The 12,329-nt window shown below is 28.4% G+C and overlaps 1 protein-coding gene across 2 annotated transcripts in view; it reads right to left on the bottom strand.

Moving 5' to 3' along the window:
• The window catches only part of LOC136985690 (snRNA-activating protein complex subunit 1-like), a 34,188-nt gene that overhangs the window by 4,076 nt on the left and 17,783 nt on the right, over positions 1 to 12,329 (bottom strand). For both annotated transcript variants that reach the window (XM_067283020.1, XM_067283021.1), the window contains exons 5-7: positions 10,372 to 10,479; positions 4,097 to 4,206; positions 3,948 to 3,993 (exon numbers count right to left, since the gene is read on the bottom strand). In XM_067283020.1, coding sequence (XP_067139121.1) covers positions 3,948 to 3,993; positions 4,097 to 4,206; positions 10,372 to 10,479 — 264 coding nt within the window. The remainder of the gene's footprint in view (positions 1 to 3,947; positions 3,994 to 4,096; positions 4,207 to 10,371; positions 10,480 to 12,329) is intronic.

Below are 12,329 nucleotides of genomic sequence, written 5' to 3'. Positions count from 1 at the left end.
TTTGGGCATTTGATGACCATTTGTATTTTTAACACAATGCAGTTTAGGAAGTTCCATCTCAAACATTCCATCTTTTTCAATCCACTTACTTTGTAATTACATCTATAATGAATTGAAATAAAAGAAAAAATGGAATGTTTGAGATGATATCTTCTAAACTGCATACCAGTAAGTGCAATGTGTTCAATGCCACTTCACAGATTTAGAACTTTGCATAATCTGTATCAGTTGTTAACTGGATAGTTGAAGCAGGAAAGGATCAGCCTGTTTTCTGGAAACTTGAGTTTGAGTATAGGTGAAACCTAAGTTCTCAGAATAACAGGAATTTATCAGCTGGATAGTGAAGGATGAGACCTATCTCATCATGGATCAGGCTAAATACATAATGGGCCTGAGGAAAGCTCTCTTAGTGTTGTCAGGATGAAAAGCATCAAAATAACTGCAACCATGTATATATAATTTGACAGGTTATACTGCAAATGAAGGAAAATAAAGTATAAAATATGTTATCTTTAAAATTACCAACAAATTCATTAAGAAACATTTTTGGCCTAATTTTCAGCTATCTTCAGCAATATCAGTAGAAATTTGTATTGTGGAAGTCTTCTATTCCATTTAAATTTCTTTTCAATGTTGAAGATGACCTGAAATTAGGCCAAAAAGTTCAATTTTATAACAAGCAATTATTTATTGTGACATCGTCACAATGCCGAGCTGCAATTTTTAATCATATTTTTAATTTATTTAATTTGAAATATATGCTCTCCATCTCAAATTAACAGTGGCTTGCCCGTCTCATACTTTTCCTTTAACAATAAAGTCGCACCAGTCATCTATTAACTGCTTTCAGAAAAAAGTTTTGAATTGAAATAACATTGCTTCTGGTTTGCATCAGAAGTTCATATATAGTTAATCAAAGCTTTCTATCCCTAAAGTTTCCACAGCTGATCTTGGATTTCATCTACCTAACTCCATTCTCGAGTTTAAGGAAAGACAGATAGATAGATGACAGTGGGAATTTATAGGTGTAAAATTTTTTCAAATTGCAGCCCAAAAAACCTGTTGGTAACTTTAAATATGATGATTGTTTGATAAGTTATGGAAACTATTTTCTCTATCTCATTAACTATAACAGATTTTTAGAAGAAAAAATGCTTGTGAAAAGTAAGTTATATTTCAAAATTTTTGAGATGAGATTGAAACTGATACAAGCAATAGTAATGCCATAATGATGTCATCAAGTGCTACCCAGATTTGAGTCTGAGAATATCATCTACTTTGGAGTGAAGATCCTAAAAATTGCTATTAAACATGGATTAACTGCAAAAATATATCACTTAAGGAAACTCAAAATAAAATACATTGAAACCAAAAATATCCAGCAGGAACAAATTTTAATAAACTAACCATTTTTGACATTTTTAAACCATTCTATTCAATTAAGTTACAACAGAACATAAACAGGAAGACAGAATATATATTATGAAATGGAAAGAATTACAGCTCCATTTATTAAAAATTTGTTTATGCTGGATATTTTTGGTTTCATTGTGTTTATTTTGATTAACTGCAAAACAGTTTCATGAGGTACTAGCAGAAGCTGAAGAAAATAATGATCTTCCATGTCAAACAGTTTCACAGTAGTACAAATACTTTTAAAGAAAAAAATATTGAATGACAGATGAACAACATAGGTGAAACCACCAACACAAATTAGCAATTTGTCAACTGTAGATGTCGCACATTGCCTGAGAGTGATTGGTAATGGAGCTGCATTAATTTAGCAGCTGAGACTAATCTTTATTGTCTATACAGTCCATTACATTCTTTAGAAAATAATGCATAAAAGAAAGTTCACTCTTGGTGAGTACCCCATGTCTTGACACATGTGAGGAAAGTATGAGAAAGCACATGGAATACATGGGAAATTATTTTGAAGGATGTTGATAAGGCAAGTTATTTTATTGTCAGAATCCAAAAAGATTCAGAACAACTTTCTCATTATGCTTTCTAAACTTTGCAGCTTCATTTCCAGTGAGTGTCTGTGCAGCATCAACCTCATGACATCACTGACAGGTCTATTGTAGATACACTTGTCAAATTTGTTCCAAGAATTTTATAATATAATATCAATTAAATTCTCATTTTTCACTTTCACGAATCCACCATATTTTTTAGAATAACTATTGTTGCTATTACTTATCAAATGACCCCCACATAGCAGCATTTTTCTCCCTTTATTAAAACTTGGTGTCAAGATAAGTTAAAAAGTTATATTTTAAAAAAGTATAAGTTAAAAAACTTAAAAACTTCTTAAAATAACCACAATAAAATATCCTTCTCTGTCTTTACCAATTTACAAGGAAAATTATTAAAATCAAATATTCTTTAAAAAATCAGATTTTACATAGACCACAACTTTCTTCTAAAAGGACCCAGCTTTATTAGTTTAATATTAACTCCATACATTTTGCCCTGATTATAACAGGACCTCTTCAGTGGATATAACATCACAATCCATAGCAATGTTTGCTTCACAAACATCATGATTTTGAAACTATCTCGCATGAAGATGTATTTATACCCTTAACTACATTATCCCAGCATGCATCTATACTCATGCCAGTATTTAAATTAATAATATTTTTCTGGATAACAATTGAATAGTGTTCTTTAATTCTTCTTTTTATATTTTTTCCCTTATACACAATTTTTATGTTATTTATACCAATATTGCAATTATTTTCCTGACAATGATGAAACCATGGTGAATTGTTATTTTTTAGTCTTATTGCAGCCATGTGCTCTGACAATTGCTTTCCCAACTGTCATTTAGTCTCCCTGACATAATATTTCAGTTGGTTACATGTACATACTAGTCTGTACACCACACCTCACTCTTTTAGTTCAACTGTTTCTTTCCTTGAATTATCTGCTGATAATTTAGTTAATCTGTTTTTTTGAGATGGAGCAAATTTAATTTTGAGGTAATATTAAACTAATAAAGATGGTTCCTTTTAGAAGAAAGTTCTAGTCTATGTAAATTCTAATTTTTTAAGAATAGTTGGTTTTAATAATTCTCCTTGTAAATCAGTAAAGACAGAGAAGGATATTTTCTTATGGTTATTTTAAGAAGTTTTTAAGTTTTTTAACTTTTAATTGTTTTAAATATAACTTTTTGACTTATCATATAACAGATTCCATTGTTTACATTTTATAAATATTTTTTATATGGTGTCAAGATTTGTTAGTTTTTTCCCAATAAAAAAACTAAAATGTTGACCTTAAATGTAATGTTTCAATGTCTATATCAAAAACCAAAATCCTTTGAAATTATTAATATTTAAAGTCATTTTAAACTTACTATTTAAGAATTATTTCTATATTAAATACTTCTAAAATTGATTTTTGATTCAAATTTATCCTAATGAAAAAAGTATTACTTGTTTTTAGATAATGTAAATTAATGTAACATAGTGTTGTAATAATGTAAATTAACATAGAAAATATATTTGACATTACTGATTCATAATTTTGTTAATTAAATCACTTGTAACTTATTTATAGAGATAATGCTTAACAGGCATTAATAAACTGCTTGAAAGTTATGTCAAAAGTAAAAATATCTATATTTACTGTGTTATGTTTCATCTTCTTAGCATTTTTGTTGCTCCAAAGCAAGGTCTTATTAGGTACTCTGCATTTTTGTTAATATAAATGCCTGTTACAATCTGTATGATTTCAAATATGATTTCATTTTATGGCCAAATGTTCTTCCTGAGAAGGGTATCTGGCATCTGAAAGGGCAATCCAAAGTTGTTAAAAATAAAAAAGATCAGAAAGTCTATAAAAATGTATACCCCCAGTGTGTAATGGATGCAATTATATATATATAATTATTTTTTAATCAAACTTTGATATTTTATTAATTTGAACTCATAACTTACCTTATAAACTGTTTCATTAATATTTTCTAAAAATTTCTTGATTTCACTACAAAAAACAAATTTGAAAGAATATATTATTTTATTAGCTAGCTATATTTAAATTAATAAAATTATTAAATCAAATTAAAAAGTAAATTATTTTTACTTACTGCAATGCATCATCAGTTACATTACTTTTAATCAGAGATAAACTATTTGAAGTACTTGGCTCGAATGATTCTTTTAATTTCTGATATTTTTCATGAATAGTTGAAATTTGCTAGGAATTATACATCCCATTAATTATTAAATAACTTTCAAAAAATTCTAATGTTCTTTAAATTATATTTAAAAATAGTTAAAAAAGAAGGCTTTTAAAGTAATTTAAAATTTACTTAAAGGTGTTAAATAAAACATCTTAGGAGCAATTTAACAATAGGAACTAAAAAGTTCCTAAAATATATTTTTAATGATGCAATTATGTGGAATATACACAATGTTTTTATGCAACAACTCAGCAACTAATTTTATTACTAAGGACTATAACAAATTAATATGAGGTTTATGACATATTAAAAATTAAAAACCATATGATCATCAGAAAAATAAAATAAAAATAAAAGGATCAAACTGAAAGTAAATGAAGTCTTAAACAAAAACATATTGATCCTAATGGAAAATAAAATTTCAAATCTATGATTAAAATAAATTGTTTTCAAGATAAAGAATCCCATTAAAAGATAACTTGAAAACTCCAACTACTTAAATAGTTATTATATTTTAAAGTTAGTATAATTGAAGTTTCAACTGCCTGCATCCTTTAAATTTTTAGAATGCATTTTCACATCCCCAAGAAAAATTTGTGAAGGTTTTTTACTTATGGGACTATTGTCATCCTATGTTCTTATGAGCATTTAGCCTAACTTTAGGAATAGCTGAAGAGATCAGGAATGAAAATTGATTCTTTAATTTGAGATCATAGATCTAGGTTACAACAGAATAATACAATTATACATTTAAATTTAACATTGATATATTTTTATTAAGAGTTTATTTTTTTTTTAAATTCCAGCAAGGAGTTGCATAACTTTCCTGGCTGTTATGAGTTTTTATTTAAAAAATAACTTTTATATTATTAAGCAAAATAAATAAAATGTGTGGTGCCATCTATTAACATATTTTGTTCTAAAAACTTTCCATATTTTTAATTACTATAAAATGGCAAAAGACTTTTGAGGGTAGGAACGAGTTTTATGAAAATGTATAAATGTTAGTAACGAATAAAATCTTCAATTAGTCCTACCCCCTTGAGATATGACACACGACCCCTTCTATCTCCCCACTCCCTGGACCTTTAACCACCAAAATTTAATATCATCAATGCCCCTAGTATATAAGCCATCATGCCAAAGTTTGTTTCTTAATGTTTACCCCATCCTGAGATATTAAGCAAAATAGACACCAACATACACACAAGCACGCACACACACACACACACACACACAAAAAAAAAAAAAACTTGGAGAGTCAATTTTGACACGATTCTATTACTTTCCTTTGTTATGTATACATAACAGCCAGGAAAGTAAAATAACTGAATTCTTATAAAAGAAGTTTTATAAACTTCAATTAAAGAAAGAAAGAAAAAATTCCCTTCAGTAAAATGTCTTACAGAAATATTTTATCCCAGAAAAGGTGTATCTTACACCCAACAAGTATCAAGCACTCTAGGTTAAGAATTACTTAGTAGATCTCTGATTTAATCTAGAGCCAAATAAATTTGTCTAATTATAACTTATCTGCTTGAAGAGACAAATAATTAATGTGCTAGGGTTTAGACTTAGTATTATTTATTTATAATTTTATTTTTCTTTTTTATTAAGATATTAAATTTATCTGAATTTACTAGCATGAAATATTAGTTCATAATAAACATAAGTCAAGCTTTAATTCTGTTTATTACCAACAAAACTGACCAATAATGAGATCAGTCACTATGGATGATGGATGGAAATTGTAGCTTTAACATGGTTCAAACATGTTCCAATTTAAAAATTAAAGTTTATTGAGCATCTTCTTTAACTTCAAAAATACTTATAAATAGTTAATAGAATAGAATCACAACTTTTACATTTAGATTATTAGTTTAAATTTTAAAAAATTAATTATTCAAAACCAAGTACAAGTTCTTATTTCAATGTAACATAAAAGTCTATAATTTCAAATTAATCCTAATTTTTAAGATGAATGAAATCTAGCATATCTCTCTCTCTCTCTTTTTGTAATTCAGAAACTTTAAATCCATTTAACTTATATGAAACACAAATTTCTCTATAATCTTTATTTCAAAAATTGGATAATTTTGGCTTTATTCCAACAAACATTACCTTTGAAATTGAATTCTTTTTCTTTTAAACATACATTTTTTCAATTTAAAATCAAATTTTGTGTTTTTAATTCTGACATGGCATTATAGAAATCACTCCTATATATTTAAATCACTTTCTTAGTCCTTATCTATGAAGACGATTCAAAACAATTTAAAGTGAGCAAATTTAACAGCACTTCACTTAGCTTTTTTTTTTTTTTAATATTTCTTCTTTGAAACATTTTTGCTTTTGAAATAAATGTATCTTGTCAAAATTCATGGTTGATTTATCACATTATATTGGTTACTACTGACTTACGGTTTGTTTAGTATTTGCATAATGGCTGGACATTTATTTCTCTGTTTGTAAATAGCACAAATATTAGGCATTCTAATGTTAGCTGTGTTCTTGACAATATGAAATGATGATATGAAATTGTAGTTAACTTATATATATTTTTTGTGAAATAGAGAAGGAAAACCAGCTGGTGGATATATTGAGCGAGGAATATTATCAAATTGAGGAAGGTTTCTGTAAAGACAGATCAGAGACTATGAGAAATACGAAAATACAATATTACTTTGAGTCATTAAGGGAAACAGAAGCACAGAATACAGGTAGTAGAAGAGTTCCAATACACATTAAAAACAATTTATGAGTTAATACAGGAAAAATTTTTGCAGCTGAATACAGAATTGCAAGTAATTAAGTTAGAAGTAAACTCACTGAAAAAAAAAAAATAAAGGTTTTAAAAAAGAATTAAATAAAATTATCCAAAAGATAGAAGAATTGGATGAAACATCCAGAAATAGTAGTCTGTTCAAAGGTATATTAGAATTTGAAATAGATAGACTGGTAAATGAGAGAACAAATAAAAATATCATAGTTATAAATTATCCATTTAAATCAACCGACTATATAAAGGATATTAATCATTTTATTAATGCAGATTTGGAAATAGTGAACAATTCCATAGAAAGTATAATTAGATTAACTAATAGTGAAACAAAACCTATTGTAAAAATTACACTAGATTCCATATATGTAAGAAATTCGATCCTCAGAGAATTCTGGAAAATGAAAGCTAAATTTAATAGTGAGGAGAGGAGGAAAATAGTTTTCACAGTAGATTTATGTAAAAGATCAAGATTAAGAAGGGAAAAAACTACAGGCAATAATTAAACAGGTAAAAATTAATGGGAATAAAATTATAGTAAGGGACAATTACTACATAAAGAATAAGATAATATATACATATGATGCCAATTTGGAAAAAGTAATTCAATTAGGCCATTTTTTAGGAATAGTTTGGCAAAGATTTTAGTAAACTCGGCAAATGGAGTGAAAAACATAATAAGCACACCGAATGTTAAAAATAAAAAAATAGAAAAGATAGAATTAGACAATAACCACATTTGGAATATGAAAAACCTGATAAGCAATGACAACTTAATTGAGCCTTCTGCTTTTGAAAGAACAAATCATATTGAAGATAACAATATATTTATAGGTTTCTGGAATATTCAGGGATTGCAAGGAAAATTATACAAAGATACTTTAAAAGAATATATGAAGATTCACTCAATAATTGGTTTCACAGAAACATGGATAACCAATATGAATAAAGAAGATAAAGAGTATCTTGAATGAAAATATTGGTATTATTTAGCAAAGCACAGAGGATTAGAAGATTTGGTCAACCTTCCAGAGGTATATTATTGCAAATCAAAAGAAATCTTGGTGAGTTATTACAATTCCATATAACTGAAAAATTTATCTTTACTGTAATAGAATTGGGACAGAGACTCAAGGCATCTTGGGGAGAGTCGTGATTAGGTGTTATACTAATATGCCTTTCTCTGTTAATAGATAAAAAGGCGAGTTTTCAAGAAATCCAAAAAAATCATTGTCCAGTGGACAAATTTTACAACTTTGTGGATTATAGGAGGAGACTTCAATGCTCAAATTGGTGAGAAGCGAGATACAAAGTATAAAGGAAGAAAAGTTAATATCAATAACAAGAGAGTATCTAAAGACAAAATAGTCAATACTGACGGGAAAATCTTATTGGTCTTTGTACAGGTAAGTGAATTATTCATACTAAACAGTAGGTTTAATGGCACTCTCTCACCATTGAATGCACTTTCATAGCTCATACTAGCAAATCTACAATAGACTATATTATTTGTTCCGATTTTATTCTAGATCAGTGAAGAAAGATGACGGTACTTAATATAGATGAGTCTGATCATTTTCCAATTCAATTGTAATTAAAATCGTCTCGCACCCCATTCCTCAGCCACACCTGTCCTATTTACGAAATAAGTCACCGATTTATTTCATAAATGGCTCTAACTCGAAAGCCAGTTCCCCGTCAAGGGGGGGTAAAGTCCCGGCCTCACATTAGTTAATAGAGCTAAAAGACACAAAAGCATTTTGGAGTGCTGTAAATATGTTTTGAAGACCTTCTTCAATAGCTGGAGATATAAGTTGAGTGCCATATTGTAGTTGATATCAATATTTTAAGAGATTTTTGGATGATTATACAGGGTACATAGGAAAGTCCCTTTAACCAGAAAATTCTTGCAAACGAAGAGCTACAACTATGCAGGTGAGGTAACGGTATAGTAAAGTGACTATGCCCAACCTAATGCAAATGACAGCAGTGCCCCTAGTGGCAAAATTTGGAAGATAGAGCAAACTTCCCAATTAGAAAGTTTTAGAGCATTAATTAATTAGTACAAAACAACATGTGGTTCACACAGATAAGATAAATTGTCGCCTGTATACCCAAAAGTGTCCGAAAGCGATGCACGCCATTTTGTGTGATGTTTGAAAGGAATAGCCATAGGTATGAAGAAATACACACAATTTATTGCATAAAATATGTACTTATGTCAATACAGTTTGATAACATCACACAAAAAACAATGGAAAGGCAAACGGTCACACAGTGAAACAAGTTTTCGAACATACCTGACATTAACTTGGCAAACGGTCACACAGTGATAACAAGTTAATGTCAGGTACGTTCGAAAACTTGTATTTAATGCAATAAATTGTGCGTATTTATTCATACCTATGACTATTCCTTTCAAACGTCACACAAAATGGCGTGCATCACTTTAGGGTATACAGGCGACAATTTATCTTATTTGCGTGAACCACATGTCGTTTCGTACTAATTAATTGATGGTCTAAAACTTTCTAATTGGGAAGTTTGCTCTATCTGTTTTCGTTTTCGATTTGCACTGCCTATCTTTCAAATTTCGCCACTAGGGACACTGCTGTAATTTGCATTAGGTCAGGCATAGTTGCTTTACTATACCGTTACCTCACTTGCATAGCCGTAGCTCTCTTCATTTGCAAGAATTTTCTGGTTAAAGAGACTTTCCTATGCATCCTGTATAAGTAAAAACAGAGAAAATATCACGGGAAGAATTATACCTAAGAAAAAATTGCACGAAGAGGTGTTTAATGTGGAAAATTTACATCACTGTAATCAGAGAGAAATTTAAAATGAACATTACAAAGGAAATTAGTAAATCAAGGCAAAATTAGAAGAGCTATGTGGAACAAACATCCAACTGAAGATGGTCCAAGCTTTCTACTGACTAGGTTTCAGAAACGAAATGGCAATATCTACTTTGAGACTGGTACAGATTTAAACAAGCTAATACTCAAAGAAGAAAAAAAAAATATCCATTTATAAAAAAAAAGTGTACATAACTATGTGTATAAAATATGTTACCAGAACTGAGTAATTTCACTTGTTCCATTTATTTTACTTTCACTGAAACAAAACCATGCATTTAATATTATAAAGCAAAAAGACAAACAAAATAATACATGTAAAATCAGTTATTGACATGTGAAATGTCTGATATCAAAACTGGAGTCCAACCTGTTACTGGCATTGGAGGCAATACTATATTCTGTTGTGTCCCAAATATATGTCAATGCCAAGTATGCAGTAAAATTAAATAGTTAACACTTCAATTTCTTTTATATGAAAAATTTTTACATTTACATACACTAACTACAAATTCATAATTTACATAAAGATTATCACTTACATTTAATTCTCCATTGTAAGCAAGAGAATTCATTGGCATTAAAATTTCCTTCCATCGTGCTTCTTGTTCTATAACATTGGTGTCACTCAAAGAAATTTTGGGTCCAAACTGAAATTTTCATATAGTATTATAGTAGTAGTATAATAGTATATAGTATTAAATATTTGTTTAAACATATTATGTTTATTTTAAATTAAAATTGATTACCTTCAAAAAATTAAAAAATCATTCAATTCTAATAATTATAATAAACAGTTAACTTCTTACTTTTGTAGAAAGCTATATTTTATTAAAATTTTAGTATTTTTGAAATATTTATAATTTATAATCATGAACAATAATCATATACAAAATATTATTTTGCACATATCTTCTCGAAAAAAGAATAAATTATTCTGCTGGACAGAGTATTTTAGAAATGTATCAAATTTTACAAATTAATACAGTAGACTCTCATATAACACGGAGGATACGTTCCACATTGTAGGAAATCGCGTTATACAGGACAGATCAATTTATGCAAATTCAGGAGTCTGTAAATTGTAACGGTTGTCAATAAATCTGTACTGTACAACCAATATTAACAAAACGGCATTGTTGGAACTTATTTGTTGATACTTCCGATAATGAATGGATGTTAAACAGTGAAGTGCATAATTTTATTTTAAGTTGAATAAAAGTTATTTTCCTCTTATATCTTTAAATGAGTATGTATTATTATTTTTTTATAAACTGCTACTTCTTTAAACTATCAGCTTCACTATTCATATATAAATAACAGGTAAGTATATACATTCGCTTTTCTAAACAAAAAATCAGAAACTATGGGAAAATGTTAAATTTATCTTATGCATTATACGGGACTGTTTATTGCGCTGTATGAGTACTAGTTGCAATTTTTTCATTGTGTTGTACAAATTCGCATTTTACGGGAGCGCGTTATATGAGAGTCTACTGTATTTACAAATCCTGTGATATAAAATTTTCCTGTTGATCATAACTTGATTAAATCACTTTTATATTCTTTCATAATCTACTTATTCCAATTTATTTGACTTTTGAATGATATATAAAGTGCTGTATACAGTTAGTTGATGTATAATCAGTCTTTTTTACATACAATTATTTAATTGTATGTAAACAAGACTGATTATAATTTAATAGCAATAAATTATGTACCCAGAACCTTTTATAGTGTGGTAACTCGTAAATATCGTCACACAAACGTTTTCGAACCCCTTCTGGGCTCTGCTTCAGGCTCCAAATCGTTTCTAGATAGATGTTCGATTGCCATTAAAAATTCGTTTGATTGGCATGTCATTGAAATATCAGTTTGATCGGCAATCAAACATCCATCTAGAAATGATTTGGAGCCTGAAGCAGAGCCCAGAAGGGGTTTGAAAATGTTTGTGTGATGATATTTATGAGTTACCACACCATAAAAGGTTCTGGGTACATAATTTTTTGGAAGTAATTTCAGTGTGGTGAGTAGTGAGTTATTTAATAGCAATAATTTAATAAAAATCATCAATATATGATAAAATAAAATCAATTATTAGTTAAGTTGTTTGTCTAACAAATAACTCAGCATAATTTATAAATCAGCAGTTTCACTTTTCTTATTAAGAAATATTCAATGATAAATGACTACTAATATAACATACATTGCAAGAATTGCATACTGATATTTTATATTTGGCATTATGTAATTATATCTAGGAAAAATACATGAAATATCTCTGTGCTGAAGAAATAGTATGAAATTCACTAACTTTTGTCTTTGTATCATAGATCTAATTTCTGAGGATCATGTAATTGCTGACTATTCAATCAAAGACTGAAAAAATAATTAAAATCATGAATTTACAGCAAAATTACTAATAGAAAACAATTTCCGTTTCTAGCAAATTAAAGAAAATGTACAACAAACATTTTCATTTTTCATAGCAAACACAAGT

Source organism: Centruroides vittatus, unplaced genomic scaffold (genome assembly GCF_030686945.1).
Source record: "Centruroides vittatus isolate TY-2023 unplaced genomic scaffold, ASM3068694v2 contig_975, whole genome shotgun sequence".
Lineage (NCBI taxonomy): Eukaryota > Metazoa > Arthropoda > Arachnida > Scorpiones > Buthidae > Centruroides > Centruroides vittatus.
This window is presented reverse-complemented; position numbering and strand designations above follow the sequence as displayed.